Source organism: Poromitra crassiceps (assembly GCF_964638095.1).
Source record: "Poromitra crassiceps genome assembly, chromosome: 3".
NCBI classification, from domain to species: domain Eukaryota; kingdom Metazoa; phylum Chordata; class Actinopteri; order Beryciformes; family Melamphaidae; genus Poromitra; species Poromitra crassiceps.
In genome coordinates, this window is record NC_139625.1 from 64,099,358 (window position 1) to 64,123,853 (window position 24,496).

The 24,496-nt window shown below is 44.5% G+C and overlaps 1 protein-coding gene across 2 annotated transcripts in view; it reads right to left on the reverse strand.

The window, feature by feature from the left end:
• Positions 1-3,084: 3,084 nt before the first annotated feature.
• Positions 3,085-24,496, reverse strand: part of dmd (dystrophin) — a gene marked incomplete at its 5' end in the record, with an annotated part of 540,780 nt that continues 519,368 nt past the window's right edge. For both annotated transcript variants that reach the window (XM_083633507.1, XM_083633508.1), the window contains 7 exons: positions 3,085-5,929; positions 12,068-12,157; positions 12,369-12,483; positions 14,989-15,232; positions 16,399-16,557; positions 21,263-21,328; positions 24,210-24,275. In XM_083633507.1, coding sequence (XP_083489633.1) covers positions 5,832-5,929; positions 12,068-12,157; positions 12,369-12,483; positions 14,989-15,232; positions 16,399-16,557; positions 21,263-21,328; positions 24,210-24,275 — 838 coding nt within the window. In that variant the 3' untranslated portion in view covers positions 3,085-5,831. The remainder of the gene's footprint in view (positions 5,930-12,067; positions 12,158-12,368; positions 12,484-14,988; positions 15,233-16,398; positions 16,558-21,262; positions 21,329-24,209; positions 24,276-24,496) is intronic.

A 24,496-nucleotide genomic window follows, 5' to 3' on the forward strand; every position in this document is an offset into this window, starting at 1 on the left:
GATGAGGTCCTTCAGGCACACGCTCATGGTGATGTGTCCACGGTGCATCAGGCCCAAACGCCGGTAGGATGAGGCCCTTCAGGCACACGCTCATGGTGATGTGTCCACGGTGCATCAGGCCCAAACGCCAGTAGGATGAGGCCCTTCAGGCACACGCTCATGGTGATGTGTCCACGGTGCATCAGGCCCAAACGCCAGTAGGATGAGGTCCTTCAGGCACACGCTCATGGTGATGTGTCCGCGGTGCCTCAGGCCCAAACGCCGGCAGGATGAGGTCCTTCAGGCACACGCTCATGGTGATGTGTCTGCGGTGCATCAGGCCCAAACGCCGGTAGGATGAGGTCCTTCAGGCACACGCTCATGGTGATGTGTCCGCGGTGCATCAGGCCCAAACGCCGGCAGGATGAGGTCCTTCAGGCACACGCTCATGGTGATGTGTCTGCGGTGCATCAGGCCCAAACGCCGGTAGGATGAGGTCCTTCAGGCACACGCTCATGGTGATGTGTCCGCGGTGCATCAGGCCCAAACGCCGGTAGGATGAGGTCCTTCAGGCACACGCTCAGGGCCGATTCTAGGGGGGGGGGCAGGGGTGGCCTATGCCCACCCAAAAATTAATCTTGCCCACTCAATTTTTTTTATTTTTTATCTCCCTTTTTGAATTCCAGGCGACCGCACTTAGGGTCGCGACCCGAAGGTTGGAGACCACTGGGTTAGTTAGTTTAGGGCAGAGGTTCTCAAATGTTTTTCAGCCAAGGACCCCTTACAAGATAGAAAATATACTGGGGACCCCCTCATTCTGATTTGTGATTTTGGGCTAAGCTTAATTGTTTCCACGGTAACGTGCTTGACTTTTAATTTGATAGGTTTGTTATTAGAATGTAATCCATGAACCATTTTAGATTTAAAGCATAAACTATTTTCGTTGAACTATGAAGATTTTGCAAAAAAAAAAAAATATTTTTATTTTTATTACCGTACATAACATTTACATTACGTCATTTAGCAGACACTTTTGTTTTATCCAAAGCGACTTACAATATCACAATTTGTCAACAGTACAGAAAACCACTATGCAACAGAATCAATGACAGGATATTTTGATAGACTAGCACCATGTAGGAAGTAGTTTGAGAAGGAATAAGTAACATGTAGCATTTTATAAAAAAAATAAAGATTTTTTTTTTTTTTTTTTTTTACTTGAAAACTTTTCGCGGACCCCCTGGCAAAGTGCCACGGACCCCTGGGGGTCCGCGGACCCCCATTTGAGAACCACTGGTTTAGGGCACCTAACAGTAGTTATAGCTTTAATTTGATTTGAGAAATAAGCTCATCCAATGCAAAGAATATTATGGAGTTGATTATTTTAAACTATGGATGAAGGATTGTTATTTATTTGTTAGGGTAACAAAGTCAATCTGCTTTCAAAGTTTTAATTTCAGTTTGAGTTTGAATAAGACTAAAAGTCTTGTAAATATAGGTTTGAAGGCTAAATGGCAAATAGTTTTTAGCTATGGTTAAGTCTCACTGCACTAGTCTTTAATTTGATTTGAGAAATAAGGTCATCCAATGAAAATAACTGTTATGGAGTTGATTATTGAAATTATGGATGAAGGATGTTTTTAAGTTTTATGGTAAATCAATCTGCTTTCAAAGTTGTTTTCTTTTCACTTTTAAGACTAAACGTCTTGTGAATATAACAAAAGTTGTGTAGATAGTTAGTTTGTTAGTTAGTTTGGTATGTACATAGTTAGTTTGCAAATAGTTTTAATAATAGGAGTTTTGTAAACATTGGCCTGTCCCCTGAGTGAAAGTTCATACTTAGGTTTCCCACAGCACAATGTGGACACCTAGTGGAACAGTTTAGTGTTAGAATATAATGCAACAGAGTTTTTTTTTTGGTATGGCTATTTTCATTGCCCCCCCAAAATTTTCAATTGCCCACCCAGTAACCTCACCCTAGATACGGGCCTGCACACACTCATGGTGATGTGTCCACAGTGCATCAGGCCCAAACGCCGCTAGAGGGCAAACAAGCTCTACAAAAGCACTTGACTGAAATTATGACCAAAACTGAAGATTACCCAAAGAGCTAAACTAGCTCCACATCACATCAAGAAAATGTCATTCTAATGACTAAAGCAGACCAAGAGCATTGATATTTCTTAACAACCAAAGATCTAATCTTAACCTTTAGCCAGTGGTTGTTTTTAACTCGGCATATCCACATCCCTTCTGATCCTAGCCTTAAGCTAACACTTGTGTTTGTTGCCTGAACCAAACTGTATAGATTGTGGCATATTTGTGTCACTAGTGGAATCCGCTCGTACATACAGTACATGTACCATAGACTGTAAATAACATGTAGCCTATTATTACTTTGCACATATGTAAATGAGTTTGCTCCCCTTGTCTATGTATGTATCTATCTCTAAATATCTGTAAATACATGTTGAATAAATGACAAGTTGCAATAGGCTGCAAATAAACAGTTCAAATGCACACAGCTGAAGTAGCCTCAGGGTGGGTATTACATGGAGGCCATGGCCTGTGTTGCCCCTCCCTCTGGCCATGATGCCCTGAGATCCCTAAGGCCACGTTGGCAGCAGTGCCCTGCTAACAGCCTGCTACTGTCAGTTGCTTTTAAAGTGTCAGTGGTCTCAGTTTAATGTAGCCTGCCATATGCAAAGGATGTGTCATTGGCTCATTTTAACACACATTTCAGAAAAATCACCCTTCACGATGTCAATAGACAAGAGCAATTGTCTTTGTGCCCTGGCATCATGTGGCCTTGTGCCCTTAAAAAATGTGCGACGCCGAAGGCCAGATGGCCTTGCCCCTAAAATGATGAAATTCCCACCCTGAGTAGCCTCCCGCATGTCTTGCACTGGTCCTTTGCACTCTATTTGAGGCCCTGTGTGTAAAGATGTACTGTGAAACTACTGGAAATGAAGGAATGTTTCTGCACCAATTTCACCAAAATACTGACTGTCTGTCTATCTGCACATTTATTTAAGAGTTTTCTAATTCTGATGGTAAAACAGCACTAAAGTCAGGAAGCAATTCAAAGAGTCAAGTCAATTGAACATAACTGCGTGCTTTATTGATATACAGTAAAGCATTTTATAATACAGTAGTAAGGCATATATTTGGTGGAATCTGATATGTTGTGAAGTATCGACGTGTTATTGGAAAAATGATGGGAGAATGAAACACAAAAGTTAAGAAATTAAAAATCAAATTCAGTGTATAGATCAAAACAAAAATCTCTTGGATCATGCTGCAAGAATATGTTGCCAACACACACGTGTAGAACGCCGCGATGCGACTACGCTCATCATGGCAAACACCTCCGAGTGGTTACACATTAAATAATGATGGGATTTATTTATTCACACGCGCTAATATCAGAACACCTCACACAGCACAAAACAAAATACCATTTAACCAAAGACAAACGCAAAATGTAACACGCCGCTAGAATGAATGCCCTCCTCCACACACAGAAAACAAATATCTAGTATGTTCCAGGTATGACAGTAGTGCACACTGATTCAGTTGGTGTATAATGATGGCTTTTATACTTAGTTATGATATAAAACTGACAGAGATGAGAAATGTAGTGTATGCATCTGAACATTCAGATCTGAGGCTCTCGCAGCAGGTCCTCTGTATGGAGAGAACGGTTGGTTACATTGTAACCCAGATTATCTGAGTGGAGAGACTATCTCCAGCTAAGAGCTCCGAAACGTGCTTCCGATCAAGATTAACTGGAGGGGCCGCGGCTGTGCAGTACATTTTACAGCCGCGGGCCAATCAGCGCGCGGCCCTAATCACAGGTGATGTGATTGTGTGTCTTAAAGAAGCTAATCCATGAGGACTGCGATGATCAGGATATAATCTCAAACATACAGTAGAATATGTAGTGTGGAGAGATACTCTTGACACGAAAGAGAACATGTATGGAGCAATAAGGAAATCTGACATGAATCAATCAATGGAAAAGTCATTAATAAAAGAGAATTAAAACAATGTGTGAGGATGATGGGATAGAGTACAGTAGAGATATTGCCTCCACATGGGTTCAAACGAGGTAGAGCTTGGCAGCTTGCATTGCCGGGCTTCCTACAACTACAACATTTCTCTTCAAATTGAAACCTTTGTTCAAGATGAAGACAAATAAATCTCAAGGTTCACGCTAGCAGCCTTGTAACAATGTAGTGCTCGGGTTCAAATTAAAATCACATTATTTAACCTCTAAGCTCCGCTTACAGTACTCTTGACAGGGAGAAATCGTTAACTTATACACTATTACATACCGTTTGTACTCAACTATTACATACTGCTTGTACTCACAGGGCCCCAATGACAGACAGACTGATTACATTAAACTGAAGATCTGTGCCAGAGCCATAAGCGAGATTTGCCGCATTGCACTCCGGTAAAATTATTCCAACATCTCTGAACCGGTGCAAGGTCATATCGATGAGATGAACTTTTAAGGCCCGCTGCAGAACTGGGGATGAATGCTGATTCTCAACACGATAATGGCTTTCTTCAAGTTTGGATCACTTTCACCACTGAACTACACCTTCAAACTGTATGACAAATTACGAAGGCTCACTAATCCACACTACTACAATTAGAACAATAGAATTAGAGCAAAGAAATGTGCACCAGAGGCGATTTCTTTGAGACTAACATTTAGCATGAACTCAGATTCAGCCCATCAGATGACGACTCCAGCAGAGAAATAAAAAAACTGCTCTACAGGACTGTGGATTTAGTTGAGTTATCAGGGAAGGTAACTCTGTTTTTCCACCCAGTAGCGCCAACAACTGGCTTATTGTTTGCTTATTCCATTAATTTATCCTCTGCTGTTTTCACCATTTATCTAGTTTGGTGATTACCTGCCAAAGTGGCTGGTAAACATGAAAAGAAAACCAGGTTACTTTCCCAAAATGTGTAGCCTATTAGCTTTAAAGCGACTTGCCTCAGTTCTGAATCGGGCCTTTTACAACGTCTGCTTATGCACATAGCACTTTGTGTGGAAAAGAAATGGAGGGTTAAAAACTGTAGCCAGATACTGTATATATATATTATGAAAGGGGAAGATGGACAGGTGAACAGGCGGATGGATATATGGACGGATGAGTAGATAAGTGATTCATTCAAATACAATGTGAGGTTTGTCAAAGCAAAAAAAGAAAAAGCAATGTAATGTGGAAATTTTGCACCACCACACACACATACAGTACACGCACACACATACAAAACCACGCACACAAAACCACACACACAGTCTCACAGACAACATACTGTAAAGATCCAGGATGCCTGCATTGCCTTGACAGTAGTGTACTTTGTTATAGAAAGACATTTTGCTCTTAGAAAGCACCCTTATGATTACAATCATTCTTTTTCCATACAAATGTCTGAAATGCATCCCCCCCATTACAAATAGATGGCAAATATACGATCACGTCGAACACACTTATTTGTATCTCATCTTTGTTTTTTCCCCAACTCTTTTTTTATACAATTGCATAGAAGTTTAAAAACCAGCCTCTGTTAATAATAAAACAACTTCAGGACTTTTTAAGAAACTACTGAAATCTACAAGTTATATTTTTTTCAGTTTTGTTTTTACTCGTCATTGCTGTAATCGCGATCCTTCACAAAAATAGACGTTATATATTCTCTTTGTAAACTGTGTTTCCGATCCAGTTGTTTTGACTATAAAAGCATGCGATAGGTAGGCAGGGAGGGAGGGAGGGAGGGAGGGGGTGGGGTTTGGGGCCAGGGGGTGGGGTCAGAGGGGCAGGTGCCTCGTGCTATTCGGCGCTCTGCTCATCTGTCATCACGTTGACCAGAGACTCCATGGCGCGGCCCAGGTCGTCAGCCATGTGGAACAAACTGCCCACGCTGGGACCTGCCGAGAGGGGGGGGGGGGGGGGGGGGGGGGGGGGGGCGAGGTGGGGGTTAGACACACTCGTGATAATAGACTTGTACCTACAGTTGATGTCGGAAGTCTACATACACTTAGGTTGAAGTCATTAAAACGAATTGTTTTAAACCACTAAAAAATATAGTTTGGCAAGTCAGTTAGGACATCTACTTGTTTGTGCATGACCAAAGTAATTTGTCCAACAATTGTTTACAGAATATTTCACTTATAATTCACTATATTACAATTCCAGTGGGTCAGAAGTTTACATACACTAAGTTGATTGTGCCTTTAAACAGCTTGGAAAATGACATCATTTTAGTCAACTGGAGGTGTACCTGTGGAAGGGTTATGGTTGGGGTATGGTTCACTGCATTCTAAACATGCAGTGAACTCCTGAAGATATCCAGACATCACTCGGATAGGTTGTAACTTGTATGTATAGACAGCGCACTCCTGTGAACTCGGACCTTACCCACCAAAGCCTTATGCTTATGGTTATGGTAAATGGATTGAGAAATCTTGTACATTGTAGCCTACTTGCAATAGGCTATTCACCTTCACCTGCTATAACCCGGAGGGTCGTTGGTATCACAGCCTATCTGTCACAAGCTCTCTCCATCTCTCTCTGTCCCTGGTACGAGTCGAGTTTTAATTGAGTCCACTGTAAATCCTCCAATCTTTTCTTTTGTCTCCACCGTTTACCCGGTGCATAAATGATTTGGCACGCCTCTAATCTGCGTTTGCGCCCGTTGTTGTGACCAGTTATGCTCCCCCGCGAGTAATTGCATTTTTGGTCTGTTTTAACTTAAAAACAGGGAGGTCACATCTACCCAAACAATTATATCATTTTTAAACAGTTATGTTTCTGTATAAATCATTACAATATATGGTCCCGTGAGGTGGGGATGCATTTTGTTGCTGCTGGGCGGGGGTGCAAAACTCTGCATAACACCTGGACAGCAGACTGAAATCTTCCCTGCCTTAAAACACGCACAAACAGGTGCACAAGCGTAAATAGGGGATATCGCCTGTACCAAGATAGGGTCCAATGCCTCTTGTCTGGAAGGGGACCTGATTCAACGGGCATAGTCCAGAGTTCATGTCTAGAAGTGGCTTTAGTCTATGTAAACTTTTGACCCACTGGAATTGTGATGTAGTGTAAGTGAAATAATCTGTCTGTAAACAATTGTTTTGTTGGTTAAATTACTATTACGTGCACACTTAACAGACTTGCCAAACTATAGTTAGTGAACATGAAATCTGTATAGTGGTTAAAAATTTAGTTTTAATGATTTCAACCAAAATGGACTGTATGTAAACTTCAGATTTCAACTGTGCCTACATACAAAGACAGGTTCACATACACACTGGACACAGGCTAAAGTAGCTCTACCAGACAAAATCTACTTCCTACTGTGAGAAACATCAAGAGCAGTAGAGTGACAGAAAGGGAAAGAAGTAAAAAAAGGAATTGGGGAGGACAGATGTTTGGTTTCCTGCATGAAGTGTAGGGATGGGACCATAGACTGTATAAAAAATATGGACATAGCCACCATGATGTCACCCATTGGTTTGTGGACTCCCATTTTGAAGCATTTTGACTGTCGCCATCTTGTTTGTTTGTTTTTTTGCTAGAAGTGACCATATTTGAATGAGAGTGTGGAACGGTGAGCCCTAGCAGAGAGCTAGGGGTTAGCCACATGTCACTTAAAGTGGCCACACCCATAAAGCCTGAATTGGGGAACTGCCGTTTTTGGCACTTCCACATTGGCTTCATTTTTCAGCCCCAGAGGTTTCTGCTTGGATAGGACGATATATGGTCATTTAATACACGGCGATACAATTTTTTTTATAGCAAGCCAATGTCATTTCTAGAAGGATTTGTGTCTCAGAAATAAACCTAATCCTGCACAGTAATATTTGTCACTGAACTGTTAACTGTCACTATTGCAAAAGACCACAAGTTCATATTCCAGCTGATAACCAAAGGAGAGGCTAACATACAGCACCATAGCCCCGGTATGGGTATAGTATGGCACTTAATGAAGTGGAAATACTCTGTGGAGGTGTGGAGAAGAGACAGAGCAGAGAGAAAGAGAGGAGCCACTGACCTCTCACGGGTGTCCCCTTCTCCCTCCTGGCTCACGGAGAAAAGGAGGAGAGGAAGGGAAGAAGACGAGGGAGGGAAAGAGGAGAAAAGGAGGAAAGGAAGGAAAGAAGATGAGGGAGGGAAAGAGAGGGAAAATCAGCCTTGTACCGTTAAACAGATGAGAAGAAGAAAGAAGTCTGAAGGGGCAGCTCATTGGTAACGCTTTACTTAAGGCATATAGTTATGATGGATTCCCTATAGCTTGTTTTCGACCATGTGATTCGCATGACGTCTGAGGAGCAGCTCTCCCAGAGCTACTATACGTCTGAGGAGCAGCTCTCCCAGAGCTACTATACGTCTGAGGAGCAGCTCTCCCAGAGCTACTATACATCTGAGGAGCAGCTCTCCCAGAGCTACTATACGTCTGAGGAGCAGCTCTCCCAGAGCTACTATGGAGAATGGAGGAAAGCGAGTATGCAAGAGGGGTGGATGCCGCTCCACGCTGCAGGTATCACCAGAAGATTGCAAACCATATAGGATATGATCCATATACAAAGAAAAGGAGCGTTTTTTCCAGCAAATTGTCCGATTTTGCTCATGCTTTCCTATGTAGCTGCTGCTGGTTTTTTCCTATGTAGCTGCTGGTGGTTGTGTCCGCAGCATGATCACGCGGTTTGCAAACAAGCCAATGGTCAATGGTCTCGCACCGGGGGCCATATTGATGTGACATCATCTGAAAACAAGCTATATGAAGACCTTTATATTACTTCACAGATGAAAGCCTTTAAGGAAAACTTCATGGAAAAACAATGCTGATTGATTTTGTACGTGATCTCACACAATATCCAAAAGCTGTAAACAGTTTTGCAGACATTCATTTAGTTTGACAGTGATTGAGAGTTCATTTGAGTTGGATGTGGACCAGTGATGTCATTCAGGCACAAATTACATCACTGGTCCTCAAAATAAACCAGCCGTGTTTTTTGGTGAACTTTTCCTTTAAGGAAAGCCTTACTGAAAAGTTTTGTTTTATTTCAGAATGATTTCAATCCTTTTAGGAAAAATTACTTGGTGTAAACATTCAGGCGGTGTGTCGTCATAGATGCGTGGTCAATGGGCCAGCGTGGGGGAAATTTTCCCCCATGGCCACACACACACACACTGGTCGAGGGTTGCCAGTAGGTTAAAATAGCTTAGGTTAGGCGATAGATTAGCTACAGCCTAACTATAGGCTGTAGACCTGTTATAGTGTTCAGGCTAAAATCAGACTAGAGCAGAATAGGACAGGGCAGAGTAGGCTGTAGATTAGCTAGATTCCCTGTGTTCTAGTTAGTTCCGGTTAATGGCTAGAGTAGTGTGATTTGCTCCCCCTTTTTCCTCTGGCCCCCCTTATATCCCGGACCGTCTCATATACCCGCCCCGCCCCCTGGTTCACCATCAACCTCCGCACCATGAAGTCCACTGGTCGTCGGTTGGAGCGGCTCCACAAACGAACTGGCCTCACCGTCCACCGCCTGGCCTTTGAAGACCATGTGAAAGCTTACAAGGAGGAACTCACCAAGACCAAAACTAAATACTACTCCACCCTTATTGGCTCACAGCAAAACCACCCCAGGACACTATTCACCACCATTAACCGTCTGCTCCGCCCCCCTGCTGCCTCCCCCACCCCTGATGACCCTGACCTCTGCTCTAAATTCCTGGACTTTTTTCTGGCTAAGGTGGACACCATTCACCAGCAACTCCTCGTACCTGCCCCCCCTCCTCCCAACGTGTCACAGACACCCTCAGCGCCCCCCCTCCGCCCCCAATGTTCTCTCTCTTCCTTCTCCCCAGTTGATGCCGCACTGGTAACCAAACTAGTGACTAAAGCCAAAGCCTCCTCCTGTTCCCTGGACCCCATGCCAACAGTTCTGGTTAAAGCCTGCCTTCCTACCCTCTGCCCCTCCATCACAGACATAGTCAATTCCTCCATAGTTTCTGGTACAGTTCCCCCCAGTCTTAAAATCGCCTCCATCACTCCCATCCTAAAGAAGCCTGGTTTGGACCCTGATGACCTGAACAACTTCCGGCCGATCTCCAACCTTCCTTTCCTCAGCAAGGTCCTGGAAAGAGCAGTGGCTGCCCAGCTCCATCTACACCTGTCCAACCATGAGCTCTACGAACCCCTTCAGTCAGCCTACAGAACACACCATAGCACAGAGACTGCCCTAATCAAGATCACTAACGACCTCCTCATCGCTGCAGACTCCGGTAAAATCACTATCCTCATCCTCCTCGACCTCTCCGCTGCCTTTGATACAGTTTCCCACACAATCCTCCTCAAATGCCTATCTGACCTCCTTGGCATCACCGGTACAGCTCTCTCATGGTTTCAATCATACCTCTCCAACAGAACTCAGTTTGTCACCATCAACGGCTCCTCCTCCCCCCCTGCCCCAGTCAACCATGGCATCCCTCAAGGCTCTGTGCTGGGTCCCATACTCTTTATCACCTACCTGCTCCCCCTCGGCCAGATCATACGTCACCACGGACTCAACTTCCACTGCTACACTGATGATACTCAGCTCTATCTCAGCACCTCACCATCCACTCAGCTCCCCCCACAGTCTCTGGTCACCTGCCTCCACGCCATAAAAACCTGGATGACAACCAACCTACTCAAACTCAACAGCAGTAAAACTGAGCTCATGGTTGTGGCCCCCAAGCCACTGCTCCGGAAGGTTGGAGATCTCCTCCTCCACGTCGAGGGCTGTTCCATCAAACCATCTCCTCAAGTTCGCAACCTGGGCGTCATCATTGACTCCACCCTTTCCTTCCAGTCCCACATCAAATCCATCACCAAGTCCGCCTTCTACCACCTCAAAAACATTTCCCGTCTCCGTCCCTCACTCTCAGACTCCGTGGCAGAAACCCTCATCCATGTATTCATCACCTCCCGGCTCGACTACTGTAATGGAGTCCTGTCCGGGGTCCCAAGCAAAGCCCTGGACAGGCTCCAGTACGTGCAGAACTCAGCTGCCAGGGTTCTCACTCACACCAAGCCCTGGCAGCACATCACCCCCACCCTCATCCACCTCCATTGGCTCCCGGTCAAGTTCCGCATCCTGTACAAACTCCTCCTTCTCACTTACAAATCCCTTCACGCACTTGCCCCCCAATACCTGTCCGACCTCCTTCACCAACACACTCCATCCCGGAACCTGCGGTCTTCAGACGCGGGTCTGCTATCCATCCCCCGTACCAGACTCAAAACCTTTGGGGACAGAGCCTTCAGCGTGGCTGCCCCCACCCTCTGGAACGCTCTCCCTGCCGAAATCCGTAATGCCCCGACCCTGAACAGTTTCAAAACACACCTCAAAACACATCTCTTTTCCATGGCCTTTCCACATTAGTTAGTTCAGTTTAGTTCAACCATCCCTGTTGTTTGTTTTGTTTTGTTTGTTTGTTTTCCTCCCCCTCTCTCCCCTATCTGTATCCCACTTTTGTGAAGCGACCTTGGGTTTTATGAAAGGCGCTATATAAATTAAAGTTATTATTATTATTATTATTATTATTCTCTCCACATACTCTCTCTCATAATCCCCCCGCTCTCCCTCCCCACCTCCTCCCCTTCCTGAACTCTCCTCCCCCACTATTCTAAAGCATGGCATCCATTCTATTCTAAAGCATGGCACCCTCTTTCCCCATTCCCCTGCTCCTTCCCTGTTCTCTCCTCCCCCACATTTCCCATTCCCTCCCCACCTCCTCCCTTTCCCCACTCTCCCTCCCGCCTCCCTTCTCCTGCTCTCTCCTCTTTCCCCCTTCCCCACCTCCTCTCCTCCCCAACATTTCCCATTCCCTCCCCACCTCATCACTTTCCTGCTCTCTCCTCTCTCACATTCCCCCTGCTCTCTCCTTATATTTCAGAAATTCAGATAGTTTCACTTTCTACAAAGTATAGTATATACAGTATATTTTTGTGATAGCTGAATTATAGTGAACGTGTGTGTGTGTGTGTGTGTGTGTGTGTGTGTGTGTGCTGTCCATACCCTGACTATGAGGGAAGGAGTTGTTGAGCTGTTCCATCACTTCTTCCAGCCCAGATGCATCTTGGGAAGGGCTGGACAGCTCGTCGTCGCCTGGAGCAGGAAGGGAGGGAGCCGCGTTAAAGAGGTGTGAGTGTGTGACTATGTGCGTATTTAAGGATGGAAATGATGAGGATTTCAGTGTGTGTGTGCGTGTGCGTGTGTGTCTGCGTGCGTGCATGTGTGTGTGTGTGTGTGTGTGTGTGTGTGTGTGTGCGTGTGTGTGTGTGTGTGTGCGCGCGTGCATGTGCGTGTGTATGCTCACCCATTGTGTCAGTTGTCTGGCTGGCGGCCACGCGGAGCAGAGGGAGAGAGGAGTCTGAGCGCTGAGAGGAGGTGGAGGGAGAGGACAGGGCCGTACCGTTCACCTTGGAGTCCGTCTGACACACACACACACACACACACACACACACACACACACACACACACACACATTAGATACACTACAAAATAATTGAGACAGACATGCCACATAGTCTGAGCTAAATTATAAGTCAAAAGGTAAGTGAGTGAGTGTGTGTGTGTGTGTGTGTGTGTGTGTGTGTGTGTGTGTGTGTGTGTGTGTGTGTGTGTGTGTGTGTGTGTGTGTGTGTGTGTAGGACCAAGGAGCTGGCCAGATACTCAGTGGCAGCTATTACTGGCAGCTGGAGGAAGCACTGCTTGACTCTGCATTGAACGTAGGCCTGTGGGTTCTGTAGATCAACACATTCCATCAAGACTCTTTTGAACCTTTATTTACAGCTGAGTCACTGTATTATTATTATTGCTCAACACCAGGTTAAGTGCAAGCGGGTAGCTCTTGGTTCTGAAAAATCAAGCTAATGCAAAACTACCTTAAACCTGCATTCCTTCTAATGGCCAGCAGGGGGCAACCCCACTAGCTGCAAAAAGAAGTCCGACTTTATAGAAGTCAATGGGAAAATGACCCTAATTCTCACTCTTTTTTTTTTGCGCCTTTCTTGGATAGGACAGTAGGCAGACAGGAAAGGTAGAGAGAGAGAGAGAGAGGGAGGGGACGACATACGCCAAAGGACCATGGGTCGGATTCGAACCCGGGTCGGCCACGTGAAGGACTAAGCCTTTGTGGTACGCGCTCTACCAGGTGAGCCACCGGGGGATGACCAGTACACACTCCCCCCCCCCGATGAAACACGGGGAAGGGGGGGGGGGGGGGGGGGGGAACTGGCTCCATGCTTCCTCCGAGACATGGGCAGTTAGCCAGCCGCTTCTTTTCACCTGACAGAGGAAGCTTCACCGGTAGGACATAGCACGTGGGAGGTTCACGCTATTCCAACCGGTTCCCCTCCATCTGAAGAGGCGCCCTTAACGACCAGAGGAGGAACCACATTAGCAACCAGGATATTGCATGTTTTGGTGAAGGGGGTTCCTATATGAAGGAAACCCCTGGGAGGCACGGGGAGAACATGCAAACTCCACACAGAAAGGCCCTTTTGACGACCCCACCCGGGCGGTGGGCACTCGAGGACATGCGGACGGGCACGCATTCCTTCAGCGTTCACAGCGTCCCAGGTGAGAATCGAACCCAGGACCTTTGAGCTGTGAGGCGACAGCGCTTACCACTGCACCACCGTACCCCCCTGTAAACACTTTCCTAATGAGTTGATCGTCTCATGATGGTCCCATTTAAAGTCAAATAGACGATAAAGCAGATTATGCTTTGGGGCGTGATCGGCGGACTGCGCGATCACTGGACAGATGACGTGTCGAGCCCAATAGCAGGCTCTCTGGGAAACCCCTGGTCTCATGCCAGCTTGCTTCTGGTTCCAAATAACCAAGATGGTGACAGTCGAAATGCCAAACTCGAGGCTTCAAAACGGACACCACAAACCAATAGGTGACATCGCGGCAGCTACGTCCATATTTGTATACAGTCTATGGTTAAGTGCAAGAGAGACAGCAAATATTGATGGAGAGGAGAGGGCTTTTCATTCACTTTCCCAACCACTCATGGGCCGATTTGAAGCAGCTTTACTTTTTAGGGTTCCTACACTAAATCATGAATTTTCAAACTGCTGCCGTACGATATCAACACAAATTCACCTGCACAAAGGTGAAGGATAGCGATGAATTTGGATGCTACATTAAAAAAAGCTTAATATTATTGTCTCAATAATAGTCTTTCAAAGCTTTTCCGAGCCTGTGGGAACTGTCTAGTGAGCTCCAGGCTACAGCCGCCCCACATTTACAGCTAACAAAGACATCACTTTCTACTATTTTACATTCTGTTAACAGCAGACACAGCAAACTAAGTAGACATAGCCAAAAAAATATAAACAAAATACATATTTAAATCTGGTTCACTGTCAATCTAAACATCGCTTGGCTTGGATGGAAATCTACTAGCTGGCACCCCCCCCCCCCCCCCTTTTTTGTTTATCCGTTGTGATTCAAGGTTTCTCCCAGTCCAATTCCCACTAACTGCCATCTGCTTTGAGTAAATATTAATTACTATATAATGACATATTAATTATCTTTACATATATAACCAATGGGACAAACACTGGTTTTTTGTTTTGTTCTTTCATATTTCCCCCCTATTTTCTCCCAAATTGTACTTGGTCAATTTTTCCTCCTGCTGCCCCGGTCGCTGCTCCACCCTCTGATCTGATCTTGATTGTTTAGTTTGGCTATCTGCTAAAATGGAGGGGGCAGGACTTATGACCTATACTGCAACCAGCCACCAGGGGGCAATCAAGATGTTTAGGCTACACTTTTGAGGAGCCGTCATGACGTCCATATTTTATACATTCTATGGGTCCAGTAGCAGTCTCAGCCTGTGCAGCGCGTGCGCATGTGTAGTGTGTGTGTGTGTGTGTGTGTGTGTGTGTGTGTGTGTGTGTGTGTGTAGTGTGTAGGGTGTGTACCTGTTCCAGCAGCTGTCTGAGTCGGTGCAGTTGGGACTCCAGCTGTTTGTTGTGATCCTCCAGGATCTGCATGCGAGCCTCCAGGCGGCCCTTGTGTTGGCGCAGCAGCTTGGCCTCGGCGATGAGCTCGGCGTCGCGCGGGCTCTGCGGTGACACGGGCAGCATCTCCGGGGGCGATGGCAGCGGGGACAGGCCCTTCCTGTCATGGGCCTTCTTCAGGCGGTCGTACTCTGCCTGCAGCTTCCTATAACATATAAGAGTAAGATATAAATAAAACTAAATAAAAATGTATACTATTATTATTATTTAATCTAGCCTATTTACAATTTTTCTCCCATTTTTCTCCCCAATTGTACTTGGCCAATTCCCCCTGCTGCCCCGGTCGTTGCTCCACCCCCTCTGCTGATCTGGGGAGAATTGTAGACTAGCACATGCTCCCTCCGATTCTTTTCACCTGACAGCGAGAGTTTCACCAGGAGGACATAAAACTATCAGTTCCCCTCCCCCTGAACAGGTGCCCTGACCGACCAGAGGAGGCACTAGTGCAGCAACCAGGACACATACCCTTCATCCAGTTTCCCACCCACAGGCACGGCCAATTGTGCCTGTATGGCTGCCTGACCAAGCCGGAGGTAACACGCACGGGGCACAAACCTGTGACCCTCGTGTTGGTAGGCAGGGAATCTACCACTACCCAGACATCCCAAAATGTATGAAAGGTTAAAGGAGTCATAGACATCCTTGTCAAACTAGTAATAATAAAGGTTTTTATTGGCTATGATGGCTATTGATAGATGTACAGATGTTTGTAGTTGACAGTTATACATGTTTATCTTCCAATATTTTATTTTACATTTTTACATTTTTCAGAACAACACACAAAGACAGAAAACAAAAACGAACAGGCTCAGACACAGGGCGGAAAAATATATATATATTATCGACATTCAAAATGACAAAATAGTGCTACCAGCCGCATAAGGTGCTTATGTGCTTGTAAGAGATGCTGTGCATGGGACCCCACACAAGGGGTCCATGAGAAACCACCCGGGCAGTTTTACATTTGTAGAGCAATAACACACATACAGTGCAAATAACACTATTGGTATGAAGGTCTGTGAGACTGGGCTGAATTTTCACTGGAAAAACATTTAAGCCGTCTAAAACTGAATGTAAATCGATTTAAAATGGTGTATTTAACTGTCAACTCAAGACCTTTAAGACCTTGAGGTTAGATAATATCATGTATGAGACTTTTCAAGATCTACAGACTCTATTTCTTAGGTGAAGTGAGGACAAGCTGGCAAGTCAGTCATGCATTGGTTCCCGAAAGCTATGTAGCCAATAGAAGATCCTTCCAGGTATAATAGAAACTTCTCTGCGTGTGCGTGTGTGTGTGTATTCACTGGCCTGTTCTCCAGCTCCAGGTCATTGAGGACCCTCTCCAGCTCTCCCTTCTCCCCTTCTTCCATGGAGATGAGTATCTGGGCTGGGCTGCGGGGCTGGCTGAGAGGAGAGCCTTGGTTCAGAGACTGGCAGTAGTGCTGGATCAACATGTGCTCGTCATCGCTGCAAACACACACACGGGCACAAACGCACGCGCACGCACACACACACGCACACACACGCACACGCACACGCACACGCATGCACACGCGCACACGCATGCACACGCGCAGACACGCAGAAAGGAGAGAGAAAAACTAAATCAGCTTGTGAATGAGATGGCAATATTGAACCAACACAAATTAAGTTTCTGACCGTTCTAATGGAAAAGGCAACAGGGGCAGAGAGAGGGGCGGGGGCGGTCTTGTTCTTTCAAACGCATTTGCCCCGAACCTTCTTTTGGAGGGCTGAATTTTGGGATAATTCAATTGGCCACGCTCTGCCTACTTTGACCAATCACACGCGTGGCACTGGGTATTTGGGAGGATTTTAATTAGGCCAGGTATTTGGATGCTGCTGCGCTCACTGCACTGCTCTCAGCAAAAGCTCTCTTCCAGAAGTGTTTAACAGTTGCAGATATCTGCCGTTTGAAAACACACAAATCCACTTTAAAATGACCGTGGATATGAAAGTATAACTCGTTATGGGAAGAGTGTGTAGACCACTCATGCTAACCTTGCTTGCAAGATGGATAACCTCGCGAGATCAAAAGAGATTCTCTCGACGTAATCCATCTTGTCATGCACAGGCAGTTAAGATGATTGGCTTAGAAACCCGAACCATGGCTGGCTCGACGAATCAGCGGCAGCCTTAGGCTCATCTGGGCAAGTAGTGGGTACATGGTCTTTGTAGTTCTTTTCACTCGTCAACATGGCTGCCGCGGCGGAAGTGACAGGCAGTCTGAATGAAATTGAATGTAACGTTCCCAATTCTATGTATTAAATTCTAAAAAACGACCCTCAACATTTGGGAAGGCTAAGCCACACAACTAGTTTGTTATAATCGAACGTCATGCTTCGAAGGTGACTTTACGACGATGAGGACGGTGAGGACTCAATCATGATAGACTACCACAGAGATCAGGCACAGGCACCTTCCTCCGGTCGCAAATGTGACGTCAGAGGGCATGGCGATCTGATTGGTTGAAGTTAACACGCGCCAGCGGTGATAGACAGATGGGTCATCCAATCACCTGCCAAGTAGCTTGGAAAAAGTGCCCGCCTCCGTCAGCGGGTTGGATTACTGCATTGCCAGATGGACTGGTTTAGTGAAACGTAATGTGAAGCTAAACCGTCCATCTGGCAGCGTCAGGTTACACTCATGCAGCCCTGGCTCAAAATGGCCCCTAGTTGCATTTTGCAACCGTTTATCAACGTAGATTACCGGTTATGGCAATGCTGTTACACTGGAACAATTCCTTTGCTTTGAACTTTTTATGCTGATTTTACCAGGTCAAACTCACTGTGGAGCCGCAATTCTGACTCTGTCTAGCAATGGCCTCAAAGCTGGAGTAGCAGTTGTGTTGGGCCCTCTAACTTTCTCCAACTCATTTCCACTAATGGAGATGAGCGAAACACAGCAGAAAGTGTCCATTCAATCATTCTTTGTCTCTTGTTAATCAGTAGATAGACACAGAGTGGCAGGGCTGAAGTTTCCATGTTTGCAGATTCACATCCAGAATATGTATTTTAGTTTGTTGAAGGACAACACACATCTATCATACATACACCTATCATGTATTTTTGCTCTGTCATGATGTTAGCTATTTTGACATGTACATATTTGTGCAATAAATGAATGTGCAGTGACTATCCACAATACTTGTGTGCAGTTTACAATCTCCAACTTATGTTTTGCACTTTACTAATGTATTACTGTACAATAACTATTCACACTGCTGTATATATTACTATGTTGTACATATCTTACTTATTTGGTATTATATTATTCTGTATAGGACATAGAAATAATGCATATATTTAACACCTTTCCTTTAAAAAAAATTATTTATATTTTATCTTATTCTATTTTTACTGCCTTAGGCTATTCTTCTTTTAATTTCCCTATGCCTAGAGGATATTTCCCTACTTGAATATGAGCAACTGCAGCATGCATTGCATAATTCCCCCTCTGGGATCAATAAAGATTCTGATTCTGATTCCAATATGTGAGCGTTTCTGCTGTCACCAGGTTGTGACACGGTATGATGTGGTAACAGGCACCAAGAGAGGCTGGTAGCAAAGTCACCAGCCATTTTAGCACTAACAAGACTCAGACTTTGGAGATTTTTTTTTGTTTTTGCTTACTGTTGGATGAGAAATCTGTATTTCAGGAAAATAAGTTCCTCAGGAATTAAGAATGCACCTGGTGGATTTGTGTTCTAAATTACTGTGGTGGGTCTTTAAGAATAAGAAGTTCACAACTCCATTTGAAGTTTTCGGTTTAGCAGTACTGTATTTTCAGATATAATTTTCTAAATGTTAAGCTTGAATGTTGGGTACATTCACTGAACAAGACAGTAGGGGTTGTCTACTTTCAGGAGATGATGATGCTGACACTGGTTCTCAAAGTGGGGTCCGGGGACCCCCAGTGGTCCTTGAGAGGGTTCCAGGGGGTCCCCAGAAAAAAAGGGGAATAATTCATTTTCACTATGATTCCATCCAAGTAACACAATAACAGAATGTCTGACTATTTTGGTTTTCATACATTTTCTGCAATAAAACATCTAAAAGCAAAACTCTTATCAGATGGGGGACCCTGGGACAAAATCTTATCAAATGGGGGTCTGTGGTCTAATAATAGTTTAGGAGTGCTTGACGTCAACAAGCTTGAGAACCACTGCTCTAAATTATTTGGATGGAACAAGTGTGTTAGCTTTTCAAACTATCTTAAATTGCATTTATATTAGGGATGGGCATTTCTAGCAAAAACACTATTCGAAATTCGCTGGCCAAATTCGAATTTAATTCGAAATTCGAAAAAAAAAAAAAAAATGTAAAAAAAAAAAAATTTTTTTTTTTTTTTTTTTTGTGAGTGAAATGTTGCATTGTCTCCCCTGATTCTAAGTCTACGGCTTTATTAATTAATATAAAAAGCTTCTGCTGTGGATTTTTAGCTCAAACAAGCATTGCACCACTGAAGTAAAGAACATGTTACATGACATTGACATTTTCGAAAATAAAAAACAGTTTTGACAATCATGAGTGGTTCATTAAATATTTAGTAGGCTCAGGTCTGAGTGCCAAAGGGGTGCCAAAGTCACCCCCTCTCCCTCTTCATGGGATTTCATCCGCCATTCATTTTTCCATAAACCTTGCTTAAAATGCTTATAAAAATTGTTTTACTTGCTCAAACCAAGCGATTTGACTATACTTAGAATCAGGGGAGACAATGCAACATTTCACTCAAAAAAAAAAAAAAAAAAAAAAAAAAAAAAAAAAAAAAAAAATTCGAATTTCGAATTTCAATAATAAAAGTCGACCTTGATAATAACAACGATTATTCGAAAATTCGAAATTCGATGCCCATCCCTAATTTATATGTTTCTGGATTTATGAGTCTATATCATCGCAGTTCCATAAAACATCTGCATTACAGGAGATTCAGCAGGCAACATCGCTATCCAATACAATAGACTTTCACATTTGAGAGACTTATTGGAGAAACCCATGTTGTTCTGCCGGTTAGTGAAATGGAGAACAGTAATGTATAAGTAGGGCAATATATTCATTTTGATTTGTTTGGGTTCGATTTATATCTGATCACTTACAACCCCAAGGCCTGACAATTTGTTTGTGTTTGTTCTATCTCCCTCGCTCTCTCTCTCTCTGTGCAAGACTTGCCATTGTATTTATATGTTCAGAAGGGAAAAAATATAGACGATTAAGACATTGTATGCACAAAATATTGCTTTTTTCAAACAGAAGAGTGGAGATTGAATACAATATTGGCTGGAATACAGGGGAAGCAAATGCAAAGTCATAATGACATTTAAATAGACGAACACATGATTATACAAATATGCTATCATTTGTTCATTAAATATGGCAAGGAGTAGGAAGAGGGATACATCCGTTTACATGCACACCAATACTCTCATTATTTGGGATACTAGTATTTTGTTAACAAAGGGCTGCATATCAACATCATATCCCAATTACAATAACCCAGATAAGCTCTTATTATCAACTAGATATCAGGCCGTTATTCGGCCTATCTAGTTTGCTGGGACTCTGGCCCGGTATTGTGTTGTGTAAGGTCTGTGTGTGTTCTGGGCACTTCCCAGCAGCACATTCCCCCAGTTTGAAGTCGATCGGACGAATGGTTCTCAAGATAACCAGTAGGTGGCGTTATGCTGAATAGCAGTGTGCCAAGTCTGTGTGTGTGTGTGTGGGGGGGTGGCGTGGTATTGGCCCGATGTCACTTTCATGACACAAAACGTGACGCAAATCGTAACTGACAGACACCGCCCGCCCGCCACCCGCCCGCCCACCTACTGTAGGCAATTTTATTATAGGATGACATGAAATACAAACATGATATGTTGGATATACTGATAGACATGGTCATATCAGGTATATCCTGTTCACATTTACAGGGATATTTCTGATTGGGATATGATGATGCACTTATCCAGAATAAGACCTTAACTAGGATATGAGTTTGTATCCAGAATACTGTGCGCACTGTGGATGAAAACACACTCAAAGCCACATTTCATAACCAGCCAATGCAACTGTTGGAGGCGGGGCTAATTCACACAGCGAGCCAATCGTTGAATGGGCAGGTTGGTAGAACAAACAAACATCAAACAAAAAGCGGTTCTCACATGCTCTCATTGGGTGAGATACTGTCATTCAGATAAGAGCCATTACGATTCTCCATTTCTGCTAACCTGCGGAGGGGGAAGAAACAGAGCAGTCAGTCCCAAAACCAGCTTCTAGCAATTACCAGATTACAGGGGGGAAATCCACCTTAAAACACAATAGTTTAAAGTCTACATATGGGGAAATTTGTTCATTGGTCTAAAATATCAACGGGGTAAACGTCAGGTTTTAGTGTCAGTCCCTCACAATCAAAGAGTGCGGAGTTCTTTCTAGAGCTGCCATTTTGCACCAAGAGATGTTCAACAATTAAACAGGGAGAAATCCATCGTAGAAGAGGCAGAGAGACCAATTTCGTCAACGACAATAAGCCTCAATAGACCAGAATGCAACAAGTCCATTCTATGGGGGTTGATAAAAGGCATCCTGGGAAATGTAGGAAATCACTACCTCAAGCAGGGGCGTGTTGAGGGAAAGTGGATACACCAACATTTTTGATTTTACAACACTTGATCACTTGATGTCCTGGGACGCACCGAACATCAAAGGCTGACAACATCTTACAGTGTAAGAGGATCCAAGGGTGGAATTCCCCTTTAAGAAAGCAGAGTCTGCTCATTCATAAAATAGGTGCAAGCAAAATGCCAAAGGTTTTTATCGAGGCTTGCCCTGCCGCTATCACTACCAGTCTGTCCACACAGGGCACGGTCTCAGCACTAAAAGACAAAATATGACAAGAGCTCTCAGCTTGGCACAGAGCTGGAAAACAGATGGATGTAAGCCTCGGCCGCAGACTGGCATCTGCCCAGGTCCATGTATTTGTACTCATAAGCTGCTGTGTACAACAGAAACAAGAGATCAACTCCTGGCCGGGGAGCCATCCGCTCACTCAAGGCTTAATTATGTTACTTCTTTGCCCTACCGCCCCGCTTTAAATCTACCAGATAGTATCCACAAGCCAACAGATCTAGATGTGACAGGGCCAGGGTGTGTGTGTGTGTGTGTGTGTGTGTGTGTGTGTGTGTGTGTGTGTGTGTGTGTGTGTGTGTGTGTGTGTGTGTGTGTGTGTGCTAGCCCCAGGCAACAGTGACTGCTATCAAACACTCCCTCCCAGGGATCAAACGCTCGGCCCGTGGCTCAGACCTCAAAGCGACTCCACTGTGGAATGCCAACACTGGCCGACTGGCTGATAAAATGACCGATCGATCGCCCGGTTGATTGATTAATCGATTAATCGATGTGACTGCTTCTTGTCCCTCAGCGGCGGTTTTCTCTGTGCAGTTAGGATCACAGTGCGAACAAAAGAATACAGAGAGGTTTTCTCTGTGCAGTTAGGATCACAGTGCAAACAAAAGAATACAGAGAGGTTTTCTCTGTGCAGTTAGGATCACAGTGCAAACAAAAGAATACAGAGACTTTTTGGCAAATAAGCTCTTTGATTGATGCCGCCCGTTTCACCTCTTTTGAGCCAAGCATTGATTTCCAAGCGCACGCTAGCACTTTGTGACCTTAGTCAACTAATGGATGCTACAAGCAAACTTAGCATTTCAAAAGCATTAGCATTTGCACTGTTTCAAGACTAAATACTGTGGACACAGAGGTGAGACGAGCGCTGACCCTCTCCCCGCACAACGTTTATTCACCAAAAAGTCAATGCATTACTTTAGCGTGTGTGCAGATTTAATTTCTATTCAAAGGGATACCTTGACATTTTAAAGTTTAGCCTATTACTATTCTTCATCAGACATTTGCAGGGCAAAAACTTCTTCATTGGCATCAAAGCAAAAAATTAATTCTTTAACACCTTTAGCATTTCACATCTGAACTGATGGTAGAGTTAGCTGCACACTTATTACTTATACCATTACCAACTTATTTCAATGAGACATCCTTGTAGAGTTAACATGTTTTTTTTTAAGGCAAGCTGAAGAATAGATTCAATGTGTCAAGGTAGCCCGTTAAGCAGGGTTCAAATCTAAGAGCCAGGCATCTCTGCATGTCGAAATGATCTACAATCGTGCGCCAATCACTTTCAAGTCACTGACATATACAGCCAATTCCAGAGGTATGGAATACACAAGTGAGTCATTTTTGATGTTAATTCAGATACATTGTATGGATTTAACATTAAAGCGTATGATGCAAAAGAACAGATGGCCATCTACTGTCTACATTAGCATTAGCATAATGTTAACAATGAGCAAGCAAAAACAGACCAACTTTAGTTTGACTTTACGTGGCTATCCAAGTACTACTGACTGTATATGACATCTGTCTGAAAGGTAGCTTCACTTCTTCCAAGTTAGCATTTAGAGAGATTTCTTGGACTTGCTGTGAACATAGACTCACTCTTTTGTGAACGGGGCGAGAGAGAGAAAAACATATATTTAGTGCATCTATCACTTTATAGATGTTCAATTTCCTCCTTTTCCATACATAAAAAAGCAAAAACTACCAGACATCCACAGAAACTGCCTCAGTATAAAGATAATTTCTGTGGTTTCTGTGGTTCTTTTAGATTTATTAGACAAATAAACATGACAAGTTCCGCAGAAGTGCGTCAGCACAGAATTAGGGCATCTGGTCCCATCTGAATGAATGGCTGTGCGAGCACAGTGGGAAAAGGCTGTCCTCCTAATCCAGGATTGAGGTGTGCTTTAACATTTTCTCCAAATCACATCAATCAAAGTGCTCTCTCTAGAGACAGCGTTAGCTGCAACGCTCTGTGGGCCAGAGACAGCAGCAAGTAGAGCGTGAAGCAGGTAGCTTTCCCCCACGTCCCGTTCACAGCACCGCGACTCTACGCTACAACCAGCATAATGCACACAGGGGCGTTCACAGCACCGCGACTCTACGCTACAACCAGCATAATGCACACAGGGGCGTTCACAGCACCGCGACTCTACGCTACAACCAGCATAATGCACACAGGGGCGGGCGGTGGGGGATTACCGGCTGGCGTAGTGCTCGATCCGAGTGTGCGTGTCGTCGTGTGAGAGTTGGGGGGACGATCCCGGCCTGAGAGAGAGAGAGAAGGAGAGAGAGAGTTCATGAAACCGTCCAAATTATTAATTGATTAATTATTAATCCCAATGCGCGCGCACGCACGCACACACACGCACACACACACACACACACACACACACACACACACACACACACGCCACATGAATACACAGTAGAGCTATCAGGGTGGCGACAGTACATGGCACAGATGTGTGGCGGTATGAAACACTCCC